The sequence below is a fragment of the Hypomesus transpacificus genome, unplaced genomic scaffold, assembly GCF_021917145.1.
Source record: "Hypomesus transpacificus isolate Combined female unplaced genomic scaffold, fHypTra1 scaffold_162, whole genome shotgun sequence".
NCBI lineage: Eukaryota > Metazoa > Chordata > Actinopteri > Osmeriformes > Osmeridae > Hypomesus > Hypomesus transpacificus.
The window spans coordinates 111,900-129,815 of NW_025813726.1; the positions used below are offsets into that span (position 1 = coordinate 111,900).

At 40.6% G+C, this 17,916-nt stretch overlaps 1 protein-coding gene across 3 annotated transcripts in view; it reads left to right on the top strand.

The window, feature by feature from the left end:
* LOC124489031 (tubby-related protein 1-like) overlaps positions 1-16,882 on the top strand; it is a 29,016-nt gene extending 12,134 nt beyond the window's left edge. For 2 of the 3 annotated variants that reach the window (XM_047051647.1, XM_047051645.1), the window contains exons 5-14: positions 12,412-12,531; positions 12,648-12,788; positions 12,995-13,065; positions 13,889-14,059; positions 14,222-14,239; positions 14,313-14,425; positions 14,569-14,677; positions 14,884-14,982; positions 15,451-15,622; positions 15,855-16,882. In XM_047051647.1, coding sequence (XP_046907603.1) covers positions 12,483-12,531; positions 12,648-12,788; positions 12,995-13,065; positions 13,889-14,059; positions 14,222-14,239; positions 14,313-14,425; positions 14,569-14,677; positions 14,884-14,982; positions 15,451-15,622; positions 15,855-15,988 — 1,077 coding nt within the window. In that variant the 5' untranslated portion in view covers positions 12,412-12,482 and the 3' untranslated portion in view covers positions 15,989-16,882. The remainder of the gene's footprint in view (positions 1-12,411; positions 12,532-12,647; positions 12,789-12,994; positions 13,066-13,888; positions 14,060-14,221; positions 14,240-14,312; positions 14,426-14,568; positions 14,678-14,883; positions 14,983-15,450; positions 15,623-15,854) is intronic. The other variant, XM_047051646.1, reaches the window with a different exon arrangement.
* The last annotated feature ends 1,034 nt before the right edge of the window (positions 16,883-17,916 follow it).

The following is a 17,916-nucleotide window of genomic DNA, read 5'->3' on the forward strand; positions in this document are numbered from 1 at the left end:
CAGAAATATCAGTTGTAAAATGTAATTTAAAAACGGACCCCTGCAAGTAAGCAAGCACACCCTACAATTTCCCCAGAAATTGTTCCCCCCTCTAGTTACAAGTTGTGTTTCCCGTTTCATGTGTCACAGTCACAGATCAATCTACAGGTTATTTAGTGCTGAAACACTCTGAAGGTTGCCTTGTCAGAGTGTTTCAGTATAAAAGTAAATCTGGTTTAAATGTCAGGAGTTCCTGTCAGAACGAATGCAATACTATGTGGTGAATTTCTGTTTGTGGAAAGTATTTATTAAAACATGTTTATGTCATATTATATCAACAGAATATGCCAAGATTGAGGGTCAGAAAGACAGACAGAGGTCGGATTCAGTAAAAAATGATAATAAATATTTGATGGAACTGAAATTAAAAATTCATAGTTTTTTTGCAAAACTAATGGACAAAATATGTTTGCAGTTACATATTAACAAGGTCGTGGTCAGGTATATTTAATAAAAACCAGAGCAGCACAAAAAATCTAGCTTGTATCGTTGTGTCACTTTTGACCCACCCCTGTGTTACTTTCGTCCCAACTGATGATGTCGAAAGTAACAATGTGCAACTTGTGTTCAAAATGAAATTATACTGAAGTTGTTCGCCATTTGTACAAAATACCACCTGGTATTGATAGACCACACTTATAAGTTATGGACCCAAGCAAAAATATATCTATGTCTAAAACATTCTCTTTTAAAATTACATTTTTCTGAAAAATTGTACTTTCGCCCCCCCGCTCTCTCCTGCTATAGGTGTGGGATGGGTTCATTTATCTCCATAAACTCAGCAATGTTGCGGTAAAGAATAAGTCAGAGGTACCGTAAGTTTTCTTCGTTACTTTATTTGCTAAGGTCTTTCGTGCAATGCTTTAACACATATTGTAAGGGAATCTTTAAGTTTACGACCAAGATAAGGAGAAAACCTTAAATACATAAGGGAACATTTAAGGAAACCTTAAGGAGAAGACATAAGGGTGCTTTGTGCAATCGATTATATTTTAAGGAAACCTTAACTCAGAATTTAAGGAAAATCATAACTTAAAGTGTTTCGTGCAACCAGCCCATGGGCTTTAACGAGCTTTCGAATTGATTTATCCTTTATAAATACAGATGTCAATCCAGAACAGCTTCCATACAATGCTGGCTCATCAAAAGCTAATTCTTTGCATCAAACTGAATAATCTGTGACTGATATTCTCTCTAACAGTACTGGATGGTCTGTTTTCAAAGCTGACGATAGTATAAGACTTGTGTTACCTCTTCTAGTTACACAAATGCATTGTTTTAACTAATCTTATTACCTCAGAAGCTCACACAGTAATCTGGGTACTTAAAGAAAATAACTTCCATTTCATTAACCCACATACACACATGTGAGCCACACAGACATACATGTGCACACACACTGAAACACATGCAGATACAGAAGTGCTCAAATTTGTTGGTACCCATTCACAAAAAAACAAAGTATGCACAATTTCCTATGAAATAACTTGAACTGACGAAGGTGATTGGCATCCACTATTGTTTACTCTATATTTAATAGAATCAGACCTTGCTTTAGATTTAGTTTTCCAACATAATATTGTCAATAACAAGTGAAGATGGAATGGACAAAAATGATGGGACCCTCAACCTAATATTTAGTTGCATAACCTTTAGACGCATTAGACGCAATCAAACATTTTCTGTAGCTCAATCACTGCGTTTACATAATGGTATCAATTCAAATCTAGCTTTATTTGAATAATGCAATTTTTTGGGGCAACTGCTATTATCCGAATAGATATGGCAGTGAATAAACCGAATCACTGGCTGAAAGCATGTCATATCTCAGTACGATACGTGGTGCTGTTTTCATTACAACTAGTGGTGATACAGCTCTTTCCGCTTGACCACTTCACCACTACCAACTACAACAACATCAACATTTCGAGAAAGACAGCGAACGGAGAGCAAGGTGAAGCTACGTCCCTCTACATTTTGTGCATGATGACAATAGGAGTACTGCGAATGCAAACGGCGCTATTGGCTTGCGTTTCTTGTTTCTGCCCAGTGGCGAAAATCTGCTATCAACTTTGGGGGGACAATTATGTGACATTTTCTCAAGAGCAATTTCTGAGGGGGACACCAAAATGATTGCTGTAATACAGTCGACATTGTAATATGTTAAATGTATATTGAGGAACCATAATTAATACTCCTGGATAATTTATAGTTAGTAACTGAAGGGTTGTCTCAACTTGTTCAAATGTAGTTATAGTAGTGTTTCTTATCAGTCAAGTATGAATGCAGGTGTATACTGTAGTATTTACAATCAGCAATACCAAGAAAGGCCAGTATGTACTGTACACTGTATGGGTGCAGTTTATGTAATTACAATGGGAATGGTGCAGTCTCATCTAAAATAATCTCAATTGAACCATCATAAAGTCGGGGAAAATCGCAAAACCATTTCTCTTGAAGTGTCAACGCTTTGTTGGCAAGAGTCTGCAGTTCTCTAAATTGTGGGTATGGCTTATATGGTTCTGTGCCACCACTGAAGTGACTAGACAGTACTGTGCCACTGTTTCCTGCTGGCAAAAAGGTTGGCCCCCGGTCCTGCCATGGCTGTGACACTGTCATCTGAGGTCTCTCCCTGGTTATTTCCCTTTCACCACCCTCACTGACTCACAGTCTGACTCCTAGAAAAGGCATAAGGTGTTTGCCATCCTCCTAACTGCCAGTACCCAATACTACACAATTAATCACAACAACAATACCATTGCCTCAAACTAATGTTGGTTCAGTCAACAGTTTAAGTAGAGAGCGGGGGTATCCATGGCATTGTCCAATTATTTCCCTATTTTACAAGTCTAAAGAAGAGAACCTATCATGTTGCCAAACAAGAGACTCAACAAACTTACCCGAGACCCCCTGTCTCTGCCAGTCTGTTCCTGCCTACCTGCAGCTCTATTGTCTGTTTGTCATCTGGTGCCTCCTCTGCCTAATGGCATCAATGTGAAACATTCAATTAGCACATTTCACATCATTTATATGAACATTTTATCAACTAGTCTTTGAGATTAGGCCACTAGGGTTCTTTCTTTGCGTTCTGGGGCCTCATGTATAAACGTTGCGTACACACAAAAAGCTTGCGTACGATGGTGTTCACGCACACTTTGTGATGTATAAAGATTTACTTGACGTGAGAATGTGCGGGCCGTCACGGAAACTTTTGAGCAGACGTAAGAATGTGCGGACCGTCCGCAAAGTCTTGTCTGGCTCTGTAACATGGCGAATTCCAACTGAAAAGTGCCGAGACTCACCAAACATTACAAAATAAAGTTTCCACTAGTACGTTATGACGTTGACTATTCAAAAAACATAAAAATAAACGTTTGATCATTAATGTGGATGATCATATCAAAATGCCAAAATCCAAAACGGGAAATGCTATATAGCCTTCTGTTTATACCGCCACCACTTAATAACTTCTGTTAAACTTGAGGCTGTCAAACGAACGACAAAATCATGCTGTTATGATGCGCCACCACTTGAACCGGACCATGGCAGAAATTAAGATGAAATGGTCCGATATAAAACTTTAAATGAAGAAACGAGTGGTGGCACATCGTAACAGCATGATTTTGTTGTTCGTTTGACAGCCTCAAGTTTAACAGAAGTTATTAAGTGGTGGCGGTATAAACAGAAGGCTATATAGCATTTCCCGTTTTGGGTTTTGGCATTTTGATGTGATCATCCACATTAATGATCAAACGTTTATTTTTATGTTTTTTGAATAGTCAACGTCATAACGTACTAGTGGAAACTATTTTGTAATGTTTGGTGAGTCTCGGCACTTTTCAGTTGGAATTCGCCATGTTACAGAGCCAGACAACACTTTGCGGACGGTCCGCACATTCTCACGTCTGCTCAAAAGTTTCCGTGACGGCCCGCACATTCTCACGTCAAGTAAATTTTTATACATCACAAAGTGTGAGTGAAAACCATCGTACGCAAGCTTTTTGTGCGTACGCAACGTTTATACATGAGGCCCCTGGTGTCCTGAAATGCTCGTATGTCCGTCTTTTTTTTTTCTGAATTTTTTCTACCATGCTGGCCGCACACACAATGTGCAGGTTATTTACAGAAGGATATGGACTTCTATAATTTATTACCATTCTTCTAGAATAGGCTTCAATCTACCAGGTAGCTAGACAGTTAGGAAAGGTAAAACGGATTGCATTGACAAGGATTGACAGCTGTATGAGTTCACCCTTTACACAACGCAAACTGCAACCTTTTGTCATATTAATATAATTCATGTTTTGGTTTTATATTGGCTGGCTTCCCAAAATATCTGAATTTGCAGAGCTAGCGAGCCCCAATTCTGTTTGTGTGGTATTTGCCATCATCTTTGCTATCGCCAGTTTACTCCAGATCGGCACACAGGTTCTTAAAAGTCCCTAGAGACGATTTAGCTTTTGCAACGAGACCATTTAAGATAATTATGACAGTGGTAGAATATAGTATAGTTCTGTTCAGTATCGCTAACCATGGCAAATGGATTTCGAAGAACTACAATATCGGTGCTGATCTTGGATTAAATTGATGATAGCAAAGTGTCTATTTTTTGACGACGCCAAATGGAATAGCTAATGTTAGCTCCATCGGTTTGTTTGCTAGCTATGCAAATGCATCTAGCTAGCTTAGTGTGTGTGAACCCTGCCAACATAGTGAAATCGCTGTGGTGCGATTAACTGGATTAATTTCACGTTAGCTAGGCCTACCTGCATTTCAGATAGTAGACACTCAAGTCACCTTGTCAGATAAGGAACACAACTACTGCATTGCTAGCTTCTCTCTGACTCTTATTCAAACAGCTGGTGATGTTACAGTACGTAGCTAGCTAGCTAACATAGTGACCAATGCAGGGAAAATTGTGAAAGTTATGAATGTTTTATTGTATTGAGTGGTAGAAATGAATTGTCAAACCAATCCTTTCTTACGACTACTTACTGGACATCAGTCACCAACGACACAAACAGAAACTGTCCGATTCACACATGCACCTGCATCACTGCTGAGGGCTGGGGCTGTTGATCAAACCATTGTGGGACCAAGGGCGGGTTTGCAATCATTTAAAACTTTATGGACACTCATGCGCAAAGACGCAGAGTCCAGTTCATAGTTCAATTCACCGTTTACAAATATGCGATGTCTGAATTATCAACCGACTCGGATCGAGTTATCTCGGGGTGTCGATCGGATCGTAGTCGGACCGCAATTATTCGAACACAGGTGTTTACAAGAAACGGATCATTCTATTTCATTCCAAATAAACCGTAATTCGAATCCACGTTAACGCAGAGAATGACACTTCTGCACTTGTTAACAGGTAGTTTGGCCCAGGCTTCCTGAGCAAACTGCTCCAGCTGTCTCAGGTTTGATGGGTGCTTCCTCCAGACTAAAAGTTTCAGCTATTTCCATAGATGTTCAATAGGACTAATAAAAGGCCACTCCAAAACAGTCCAATGTTTTGTTCTTTACCATTCTTTTGACATTGGGCAGTATCACTACATAATACCTTGAGTTTACGATTTCATTCAAGGCGCCTTGCATTTCAGCAAATTCCAGTCCGTTTTTTTTATATTTTTCTTTCAAAATCGTTCTCGAGGGTTTTCTTCCATGGAGACAACTTTTGCTCAAAATATGAAGATCAGTGCGATCAGAAACTGACATACCTTCACCTCGGAGTTCAACTTGTAGAACTACAAGAACTTAAATATCTGAGGAAAAGAACCTCAGGAGATAAATAATCTAGAGAACACTGCTTCACAATTCCTTTCATACCTATTATCTAGGTATATCTAGCCTGACGTTGTCATACTCATGATTCTAGTCAGAATATGAGTCTGAAAACTCTCCGTTGGGCTGTGACTACGGGGCGTGTTTCAACCGAACTCGTAAAACAAATGCCTCTTCGCTCAATTGGATAGACCTACAACCAATTAGAGCAACGTAATATGTTGTTTGTTGAAAACGAATTCAACCCAAGCGCTCTTTCGTGACGTTGTTGATTACGTTACTGTTGATCATCTGTCGATCATCATATAAAGCCCGCCCTGGCAATTTCATTGGTCCGTCCCGATTCTGGTTTTCTGTAGTTGTCCCATACCCCCTTTCCACCAAAGTGAACCGGGAGCTAGTTCGGAGCTGGTGCTAGAGCCAGTTCGGAGCTGGTTCAAGAACGGAGCTTACTAAGAACCGGTTTGCTTTTCCACGGGCGAGAGCCACCACAGAGCCACGTCATTACGTCACTGTATATACGTCTCATATATCCAAGCAACGCTAGCGCGGTAGCGCCAAACACAACATCAACAATGGCGGGCATTTCGTTGCTGTTGTTGCTCATGGTTTTGCGAACCTGTATCGGCATCCAAACACGGCGCATCAGACGTGTTTGTTCAACTTGCCATTTGTAGAGACCAATTATCACCCTACGTCACACAACTGTCAAGCAGTCTCAACTGCGCATTTCGGTTGTAAAAGACGAACTTCTCCCCGGTCTATTAGAGTTGGAGTGTCGATCAGGTCATCATATATCTCTGGCCACTGGATTGCAGGGCTTGATATTAACTTTGAGGCTCTTGGCCTTTGGACAAATACATTTACGTTTCACTTGTCTATGCACAAAATTCACCTGACCCCGATACCCTTAAATAGCCTGACCAAGTGATCAGTTTGAACAAATTAGAAAAACAATCGGACCAGCTGGCTAAAAGCAGAATTCCCATATCTCTTGAAAGCTGTCCTTCTCGACTTTTAAAATGTAAAATAGACTGTTAAACTGTTAAATTATGAACTTAGTGACATGACGAAGACATGGGTGCCACTCAACTATGCGGTCTGTACCGGGCAACATTCTCACTCAAATTTCAAGATTTTCGTGACCCAAATCAAAATTCTGATGCGACAGATCAATGGGTAATCGCTTTCTCTTTTAAAGGCTGTCCTCCTCGACCTTTTTGGTATTTTTAAATTTAACTATTTGTATTATCCGTGTGGTCCTTTTTCCATTAAAAATTCTATCCTTTCCCGGTTTTCACATTGCGCGCGCATCCCGAATGTTTACATTACAATCGAGAATAATAAAAGTCGGAGCAAATTTACAAATTAGCAGTTTCATCAATAAAATAAGCACATTTTCAGCAACTACACTGCCCACTTCTCGATACATTTTCATTTAGATTCTGATTTACAAGTACCGTTTTGCTGAAATCTGAATTGTAAAAACTTTGCAATGGCGGCCAAAGCGTTTTGTTGGTCACGGTAACCCCGCCCCAAGCGGTTCTTTGTTGGTTCGTACACTAGACCAGCTCCGAAGTGGTGCTCGTTGCGAACCACGTACGAACCACGTACGAAACACTTTTCCGGTTCCCAGTCTGTCGAAAGAGGAAGAACTGGTTCGCAATTAGGCACCGGCTCCGAACCGGCTCCTAAAATGCGTTGGTGGAAAAGGGGTACCAGAGCCTGTTTAAGGAGAGCCTGCCCACTCCCTATTAAGCCCCATTGTACCCAATTTTGTTGCAGTTCCACCAGAGTTCCACTGGGAGTGATCGCGGTCAAGTGCAAGATGAATGGGAGTCTATGGAGCTAAACGGCTAAATTTGTCTCTTTCGCCTGATTGTTGTTGATAAATCTCAGATTTGATTATAGTTTTTGCATGTTCAACATGGATTACAGGTCAAAAGTTGAATGAACGAGTACTTACGTCCTTTCGATTTCTTACAGGGTAAGTCGTTGTTGCCCATAACACGCTAGCATTCTGCTAACGAATGTTGATTGGTTAGTGAAGGACTGGCTACGACCAGAGATCCCGCTTGATGGCATCCGAAGCAAAACCAGAATGTCAGAGCATTAGCAACATTAGCAACAACATTAGCAAGCCAAAACTCTTTCTAGCATGTGTATTGACAGGGAGAGCTTAACCTGTCAGCTGTGTTGTCGATGCCTCGAGAGTACAGTGGAAGTAATCAGAGCTTGCCGTCAAGCAGTAGCTCTGGTCGTACGATGTGTATGACGTCAATGTCATTTTCAAAGGCTTTTTTGAACCGAAAGGCAACTTAAAAAAACGTCTAACACCCAGTGGTGTGTATTTTTTTTGCTTCCCCTTTCGATTTCAGAATTCAAATTACTAGACAAAAAATTATACCCTGAGAAAAGTGGATTTTGAGGGGTATAGCTCCATAGACCTCCATTCATTCTGCACTCGACCGTTAGCGCCCTCATATGGAACTTCAGTGGAACTGCAAGCAGTTCAGAACCCGGAAGTTTTCTGAGGGTGGGAGTTCTCTCTTTATTAGACATTCTCTGGTTGTCCCCAATATGAGACCCTCCAGACCCAACTTCCCGACCAAATTTTTTTGTGGGCGGGGAGAAGTTGGGCTGGTAGCCAGGCTAAGGTATATCTGTGATATGATTATTTAGTTTTCACAATGTATGCTTCATGTTTTGGTTACCCGCAATGTTTGGGGCTATCTCGTTGTTATGATCAGTGACCTATGCACTTTTGTAAAGGCATAACGTTCTGGTTAACGTTCTCTGAAAGTTCTAATCGTTCAATTTCAAGCGTTCTAGGGCGAGGTGGACACATCTGGCGTGTGACTAACGTGTGACTATAACGCATGATTAGCGTGGGACTGACGCATGAGGAGCGTGTAACAGCGACCAAGTAAGACACCCCTGAAAACTCTTTGTGTGTGACGACGTGTCACATGCAACGGCGTGTGACGAAAGCAAACAATGAAAATGACGTTTGCTTTCCCAAGCGATGAAAACGACGTTTGCTTTCCCAAACGATGAATAACAACAAAGTAACACTAGGGTAACGACTGACTAACGATAACCAAACGCGTGCAACGTTAGTCAACTGTTCCACAAGCGTTCTTCAGCGTTTAAAATTAAACGTTGAAGAACACTGGTCTCCATGAGAACTTTTGTGCATGTTAAAAACTATTTTTTTGGACCAGCGTTCTCCGACGATCACCAACAATTACCAACAATAACCAGCGTCACCAGCGTCCACACAACGCTCCTCTGGCGCTATACCAGCGCTATACCAGTGACCATGGATGATTACCAACGTTTCCTCTAACGTCATAGAACGTTGACCAGAACGTTATGGTGTGACGGGGCCTTAAAGCTCTCTTTTGGAAGTCGCTTTGGACAAAAGCGTCTCCAAATGCATAAATGTCAAATGTAATGTTATCTGTAGAACTGTCAATCAGGGGAAGTCGGACATTCCAGCTTCTCGTGGTTTTCTGCGTTGACGTCAGTCATGGCCGATCAAGCGCTGTTTGCTTACTTTACTTTATTTATAATTAAACGTAGTCTTTCCGTTAGTAAAGAGGCGGACTAAAACCCTTTCTTCAACACATTTTTTATTCAATTAAACGATTTGGTCCGGAATTGAGCATTGGCGAAATCGAAGGTGTCAGAATAGTCACAAAACACGCGTCAAAGTTGTTGTGTGAGTCTGGCCAATCATGAAATAGCTGTGTCGTCATTAGAACCTGTGCAGTTGCTCTTGAGAAAATGCGCTCGGCTCATAGACTTATATTAATAGACACAGCTCGACTTTTCTTCCAAGATGGCGTCCCCATCTTGGAAGAAATGGCGTTGGCGTTCTATGAAAAGTGCTCAGTGGCGCAGTGAGGCAAGCGAGATCAGAATTATTTTGATCCAGAAATACAAATTTCTGAAATTCAGATTGCGGAAATTCAGATTATTGAAATTCAGATTGCAGATATTCAGATTATAGATATTCAGACTTTGGAAATTCAGACTGCGGAAATTCAGATTTAGTCTGAACTAGGCCAAAGGTGAAACAACTTGCTTTCAGAGGGAAAAGTAGATGATTTCCGAACGACCAAACTTTACCTCAGAACAAAAACTCAGAGTTGCTCGTTGGAAGAACACCCAGATAGCACACAGATAGAATATACGTCAGCGAGATTTAGTATTATATGGATATTGTTGGCATTTGATCTAAATTGACTTCGTTGTGTGGACAATGAATAAAAGCTTCACCACCCGGCTGTACTACAGATTATCCTGTTAACTACTAGATTTATATATTTAGTTCGGATCTCTCAGACAGCAAATATTTCACTATCCATAACCGATCTGAAATGTCACTTAGCAAATTAACATATAGCCTATAGGCTGAACATTGACTTTGAATATAAGGAGACAATGAAAAACAATATGCTTGACCACCCAAAATGGGCTATTAGCAATAGTTAGCTACTTGATTCAACTGTAAAAAATCCCTGGGAAAGACCTGTTGGGATGTCACAAAGTATGCCAGTCAAAATAAATTATAAAACTTCAAAACATCATTAGAATGTAAAATAAACCTTATATTGGACGACCTGGTCATCTGTCTGTACAGTTGACGTTTCAACATGTAGGCCTGTTTGCAGCTTTTATAAAATGGACCTGGCATTTTCTTGTTTCCCAGTATTTCCCGACTGTGAGGTCAACAAGGACATCAAGTGCCTTGCTGACCTGATAACCTCAGCATTTTCCTGCAAACAAATTGCGTCTCTGTCAGGTTTATAAGCCCTCTAGAAATATAATTATCTATACTCAATTATAATTTAACTATATTATATATACTATTATCTATACTAAATCAAAAATCGGAAGAGGAGAAGCCACAGTTTTTCCTTGGTAACAGTTGGCCTAACAGTTAGAACACAGTTAGCTAGCTAATGTTGCGAACTACAGTAGCCTACCTACTACAATACTCTACACTTCTGTAGTTGTGCTGGGGTGCTAGGTAGCTACATGGCTGAGGAAAAAATGTAATTTACTGCGATCTATAAACTTTGTAAATTAACATTGGCTAAGTAGTCCGACTAACCATACAGCATGCAAATGGTTGAACGCTAGTATACATAACTTCCTATTTAGTTCAGTATATATCTGTTAAAGTTTCATAAGCACTTACCTCATTGGGCTCCATCCTCCAACTCTTCTTCCAACGAGCAACTCTTAGATCGTTCTGAGGTAAAGATTGGTCGTTCTGAAATCGTCTACTTTTCCCTGTGAAAGCAGGCCGTTTCACCTTTGGCCTAATTCAAACACAATCTGAATTCCCGCAATCTGAATTTCAATAATCTGAATTTCCCGCAATCTGAATTTCAATATTCTGATTCCCGCAATCTGAATTTCAGAACTGTGTATTTCTGGTTTCAAAATAATTCTGATTGATTAAATTTGCCTACATATGTTACTATTATAATGATGATGAGTGTTGCTTACTATTACTAGCTTATTGTTAATGCCATTATTGTGCTGTTAACTGACAAAGTTCTAAGAATATAATGACCATAACAATATTGTGGTTATCAGACATGATTTATACATCTTCGGCTTTGCTCCAGAATAACATGTCAACAATCTATAATGACACCGTAACATGCCAGGATATTATAACTAATTATATTAGGCTATAATTACGTTTTTCATGCCATGAGCATAATAGTGTTCATTACAAAATGGTTAAATCTGCTTAAATATAACGGAAATAAACTCTACAAACAACGATAATGTATGTGTTCAACCATTTGTAAAACTTGATACAATAAAGGCAGGCAACTTTAGATTTTCAAGTCCTTTCTCCTTGTTCTCATTCAGCTCAGGTAAATCAGCGATTTGCTGATGTTCCCTTTTGTGCTCGTCCCCTGTTCGTATCCGCAAGCATGTCTCCAGGCAACTTTTCTTTACGTAAGCAAATAAATGGGGTGCAAGTTTACTCATTTCGGATTGGTTTCCAATTTACAAAAATCAGGAAAAAAAATTCTATGAAAAAGCTAGTAGTATGAGCCAGGTTCGGGAATCGAACATATTTTTTTTTGAGTGATCGTTTTGGGTATGTTGACGGAGTTAATAGAATAAAAACGACCGGACGAGTCGGGTAGCAAATTGGAAATGCAATACCACCTTCATCCACCGGGGCCGTTGCCTCAAGCCGATGGGGGAGGGTCTGGCTCGGCTACACCGGCAGTTCTCGAATCGATCTCACGGTACTTTGATGGCTACGTTACAGTGACCTAGCCTCGGCGCCGTCTCAAGTCGGACAAAAAGTCTAACCAGAATTTACTGTTTCAAGTCAGCCGCCTGCAGCCGGCTGCGGTGCTGCATGAAGTCAGTCCATGTTGAACGCACCTAATAATTTGTGAGGCCCATCAAGCAAAGACTCCAATCCAGCAAATCCAGTCTTTAGCATATGAGAGGTGGGGCAGGGGTGTCTCCCAGCCTACACCCTTGTGATGCTATATCAGTATAAAAATATTGTTACATTTAATGTCTTGAATACTTTTTCAGACAATAAAGGTGAGAGTAAAAGTGATGCCAAAGGAAAGGCAGACAAGTCTAAAAAGAAGGAGCCAGCCTCCATGTTCCAGATCAACGGTAATAAGCCTGACTTTGTCACCAAGAAGAAAAGTGAGTGAGCATGCAACAGTTTTCCTACAATCTTAGAGCAACATAATTGTGTACAGCATTTCCAAATACACTGAAATACTGTGCGGTCAACTACAACGTGTGTGTGTATCCTTCAGCGTCTAAGGCAGAGGGTGAGGACAGTCAGAGTGAACCTGAGACTAAACCCAGTAAGAACAAGAAAAAGCCTGCATCCAGTCCGGCCTCCATGTTCCAGACTGGAGAGAAGAAAGAGAAAGAGAAGAAAGGGAAGAAGAAAGGTAATTTTTAACACTGTGTCTTGTTCACACCTTTGTTTATGGATTGTTTACATGTTTACCATTAAATGTTTACAGCAATCAATGAGGGAATTACTTATTCTTCCCTTGCTTTTCTTTATCCCTTTGCCTTTGTCTACCTGACATCCACCTTCCTCTGTCCATCACTCCTCCCTCCCATCCTCCAACTTACCATCCATGGGAATCAGGAAAGGCAGAGGACAGTGATGAGGAGGAAGTGGAGGTGACAAAAAAAAAGAAAGGCAAAGGAAAGAAGAAGGTGAGTCTAACATGGAGGTGAATAAGAACCAGAAGTAGGTGTGTTTACAATCTACTTAATTTGAATGACTTATATGATGTGAGCTGATGTTAAACATTAGGTAATAGCATTGCTGTATTATCATAGTACGTATTTGATTTGATCATATGAATGTGATTATGTGTTTGTAGTTAGATGTATCAGAATCAGAATGGGATTTATTCGTCATGAAAGTTTACATTTACATTTAGTCATTTAACAGACGCTCTTATCCAGAGCGACTTAGAGTAAGTACTGGGACATTCCCCCGAGGCAAGTAGGGTGAAGTGCCTTTCCCAAGGACACAACGTAATTGGCACGGCTGGGAATCGATCTGGCAACCTTATGATTACTAGCCCGACTCCCTAACCGCTCAGCCATCTGACTCCCCTGCACAGACAAGGAATTTACTTTGGCAGAAAGGTGCATACAATATACATATAGGAACCAAAAATGTAAATATGTGGACTATCTATACTAAGGGTACATAAACTAGCAGATAAGGTAAAAGGTTTCATTGAAAATTGCACATGTGTTGCATATGAATGTGTTGTGATTATTGAATGCCATATGACAGTATATGTGATGTATGACATGTTGATGGAAAAAGTGTGAAATAATTATATGAAGCTTCAGTGACATTTATGATGGCACATTTATAGCTATAAAGTGACGATAATCACATGTGTAATCATAAAATACAGTATGAAGGTGATCTGAAAGTTAATGTCAAGTTTCGAAAACACAACATGCTTCCATGGACAACAGTGTGTAACTGCAGTGGATGTGCTTTATGTGTTTTCAGGAGGACGAACGCCCCCCATCGCCAGAAATCGAGTTTGACAATCTGGAGGAGTTTGTTCTGCAGCCTGCCCCGCAGGGCAGAACCGTGAGGTGCAAAGTAACGAGGGATAAAAGAGGGATGGACCGTGGCTTCTTCCCAACCTACTACCTTCATCTGGACACTGACAAGAAGGTGAGGCTGAGTAGAAGAGTGGGAGCCGTGTTGATGTACTGTAATTACATGGTTCTTGTGACATAAATTAAATGCTAATAAAAGACACATAAACTGTTCTAACCAGTGATAGCATCTAACGTCAGCTTACATCAACTTAACTCACCTATGATCTTTATTTAGGCATCAAAAGGAAAAGAGGTAAGTTGTTGCTTCCCGCCCCCTTTTTTTCCATTCTTCTCTTTCACCCCTCCCTCTCCCTTCCTTTTCTCAGGTATTTCTACTAGCAGGGAGGAAGCGGAAGAAAAGCACCACCTCCAACTACCTCATCTCCATCGATGCCACGGATCTCTCCAGGGGAGGAGAGAACTATGTAGGCAAATTGAGGTAAACAAAGCCAGGTTTTTCTAGAAGGAAGCCCAAGATATAAACATAAACATGCCTGTGTACTGCATGCCTGCTTGGTTGTGTGTGTGTGTGCGCGCACGTGCGTGCGTGCGTGTACACATCGATGTCTCTGCTGTTTTCAGATCGAATCTAATGGGAACCAAGTTCACAGTGTTTGACAATGGCCTGAATCCAGACAGAGCTCTTAGAGATATGTCCAATGCTAGGCAGGAGCTGGCAGCCATCATATACGTAAGTCTTGCCCAAAATTGTGGACTGGTTCTGTAGTTTGCCACAGTTGATCTTAGTTCCATTTCTGCAATGACATAATACCTAAAATGACCTCTGCACTGTGAATCTGTTTCATATGTAAACCTTGTCATTGTGTTTCAGTGTCAGACTGAGCAATTGGTCCTTTGATTCCTTAACTTCTCATTGTTTTGATCTTGATATTCCAGGAGACTAATGTCCTGGGATTCAAAGGCCCCCGAAAGATGTCTGTTATTATTCCCGGGATGGACGATGACAGCGAGAGAGTTCCCATTCGAGCTAGGAGTGTAAGAACTCAACAATTATACATTTATGAATAAGTATTGTTCTGGACTACCACTTACTGGTCATGTGTATGAACTGCAGATACTGAGCGTGCGCACCAGTAAAGGCAGCTTACTGTAAATGGTTGACACTGACATCTACAGCTTAAGAGGTTTTAAGTTTCTTTGTCTGTCTTGTGATTGTGTATGCTGGGCTTAATGCAGCTCCAGTTACAAGCAGTCACTGTTACATGAATCTGAAGTGAGATTGGGGTTGTCTCATTGTTTCCTCAAGTTATCTCCAACAAGACAGACTATTTATCAGGCAGATTTTATTTTGGTAGTTTACAACAACGGTCTTTTTTATGTCATGAAGGACTAAGCCCGATGATGTGTTAAAAATCGTTAAACACATTTTATGTTGAATTTTTTTTTGTGTATGTGCATGCGTACCCACCTGCATGTTTGTCCTGTTTGTGCATGTGTGTGTAGGACAATGAGGGTCTTCTGATGCGCTATCAGAACAGACAGATGGAAAACCTTATTGAGCTGCACAACAAGACACCGGTGTGGAACGACGACACAGCTTCCTACGTGCTCAACTTTAACGGGCGTGTCACGCAAGCCTCCGTCAAGAACTTCCAGATTGTCCACAGCAAAGACAGTATGCCATAAACTCACCTTTACCTCACCCTATGCCATAAACCCTTACATAATCTTCTCCTTAGCTTAATCCGACCCAACCTTCTTTAATCTCTATCTTGATGTTAATTTAGACTGGTTGTTAAACCATGGAGAATCTGCTAGCTTGATACTGATTGGATGTATTTATCCTTGATGCTGATTATGTCAAAAAATGGTTCCATGTTGATTGTTATGCTTCTCTGCCCTCTCAGATAGTTACATAGTGATGCAGTTTGGACGTGTGGCGGATGACACATTTACTCTGGACTACAAGTACCCCATGTGTGCTGTCCAGGCCTTTGCCCTTGCCCTCTCCAGCTTCGATGGCAAACTGGCATGTGAATAACAGCTCCATAATTTCTTCTGGAAGTGCTGAAACTATTCACTCACATCCGCCATTACTGGTGGGGGGTAAGAGGGTTTCAATGCTCTATTCTCCCACCGACAGTTGCTTCGAGCCTGTATCAATGAACTGGATCTATGGAGGCCTTTGCATGGTCATACCTGTATGTGGTGAAACTTCAATACGCTCTGCGTGTCATACACACATACATGTCTTACATGGCTTCCAAACATGTCAAGTCTTTAACAAGCAATGTTGGTGGTGGGTATGAATGGCTCTAGATGACAGCAGGATGTTAAAGTCAAACTTAAGGATTTATTAGTCCTGCGTAACACACTCCATTTTAGCTTCATATCCGCTCAATGCTGCAACTCTGAAAGATGGCACTTGGAGAACCATGACAAGTGTTCATACAACAATGGCAACACTCCATACTGGCATTAGTATATAGTGGCTCTGTCAATTGTTGCTACAGAGACAGAAAAATTGAGGATTCCCATTCTCATACTTTTATTTTTTGTTATTTGTGTTTATTATGCGTCAGAAACGAATGGTTCTATGTCTATATCTTGTGTAAGATATGTGATTTATCATCTTGTACCATTTATTGATTTATGTTGACATACAATGTTGTGATTAATTGTATCAATCAATAACTAAATGTAGGCCTTGCTACCTATGTGTGGTGATGACTGTTTATATTTGTTTATTATTTTTTGGTCTTGACTTTTCACATGTTTTGTTATAGTCTTCTTTTATTTGTTTTGTTGCGTCAAAATTTAGATTTTTAAATATGGAAGGTGTGTATGTGTTTTCACAAATGCGTAGATGTTCAGGAAAATGACTCAGGGGTTTGGCTTGCATCATTATATGCACATAATAAACACTTGTAACATACTTGTACATGATTTCATGCTTCCCAGGCTGTGAGTCTGAATACTTTAATACTCTTATAGACAGCTACATTTGCTGTACATTGTATTGTATTTCAATTTAGGATGGCAAACACCTCCTCCTCTGTCTTTTCACTGCTACCATGGGGCGGGGGCGGAGTTTGCGCGGTCCACAAACTTTTGTTGTGTACGCGTGTTTTGTAACCACGCCTCTTTTTTCTCCGTTTTCTGAGAACGTTGAAATCATTCCAAACTCATACTTCGCATACCAACTTTACTGTCAATCTTAGATACAATTTTGAGGAAAAGGGCAACGGCCAAACAATCGGATACAGTGAATGAGCTATTTGTTAAAACCGTGCCACTAAAAGCAGACGTAAGCCGCCACTGTAAGGTGAGTGAGCACCGAATGGAGCTCTTTGTTGTTTTGATCAACTTTCATGCAGCTGCTCGGCGCGCCTGAAGTTTTTCGGATCTTTGTCATATTTCGCATTTCTTTGTATGTGATCCTCACTCTGCATACTAAAACGAGTAAAGGTTTAGGAGGCATGGTATATTTGCAAACTCGTGGGGCCTTTTCGTTGTAATGGCGGTTATTTTCCAGAGTTAACTACTTGTTGGATTTTTCAATGCTTCTTTGGTTGGTAGGCTAAGCTAACTAGCAGCAAGGTTGTCCTCCTGCTTATTGCAGTGATACGGGGCCAGGGAGAACTTTGAGTTGCAATCAGTAGCTTGCTAATTGTAGGCGAAGCTAACTAGAAAAATTGATTAAGTTAATAAGCCCCCGCCGAAGTGCCATTGTAGGCCTGTGCGTACCTATGCTGAATTTATATGCGGAATTAGGAAAGGAATAGGCTAGTTGAGTTTGTTAAATGGACCGTATTAGGAACTGGACCGTGTTTTGTCCTAGCTTTCTTGGACAACCCGGGGTAGTTTTTGTTTAAAATGATTGCTTCCTCCCTCCACAAATCAGTTATATCGCTGATCGAAGTTATATTAGTGAAACTTCTCAGATAACAACCGTGACAGGTTTGACTT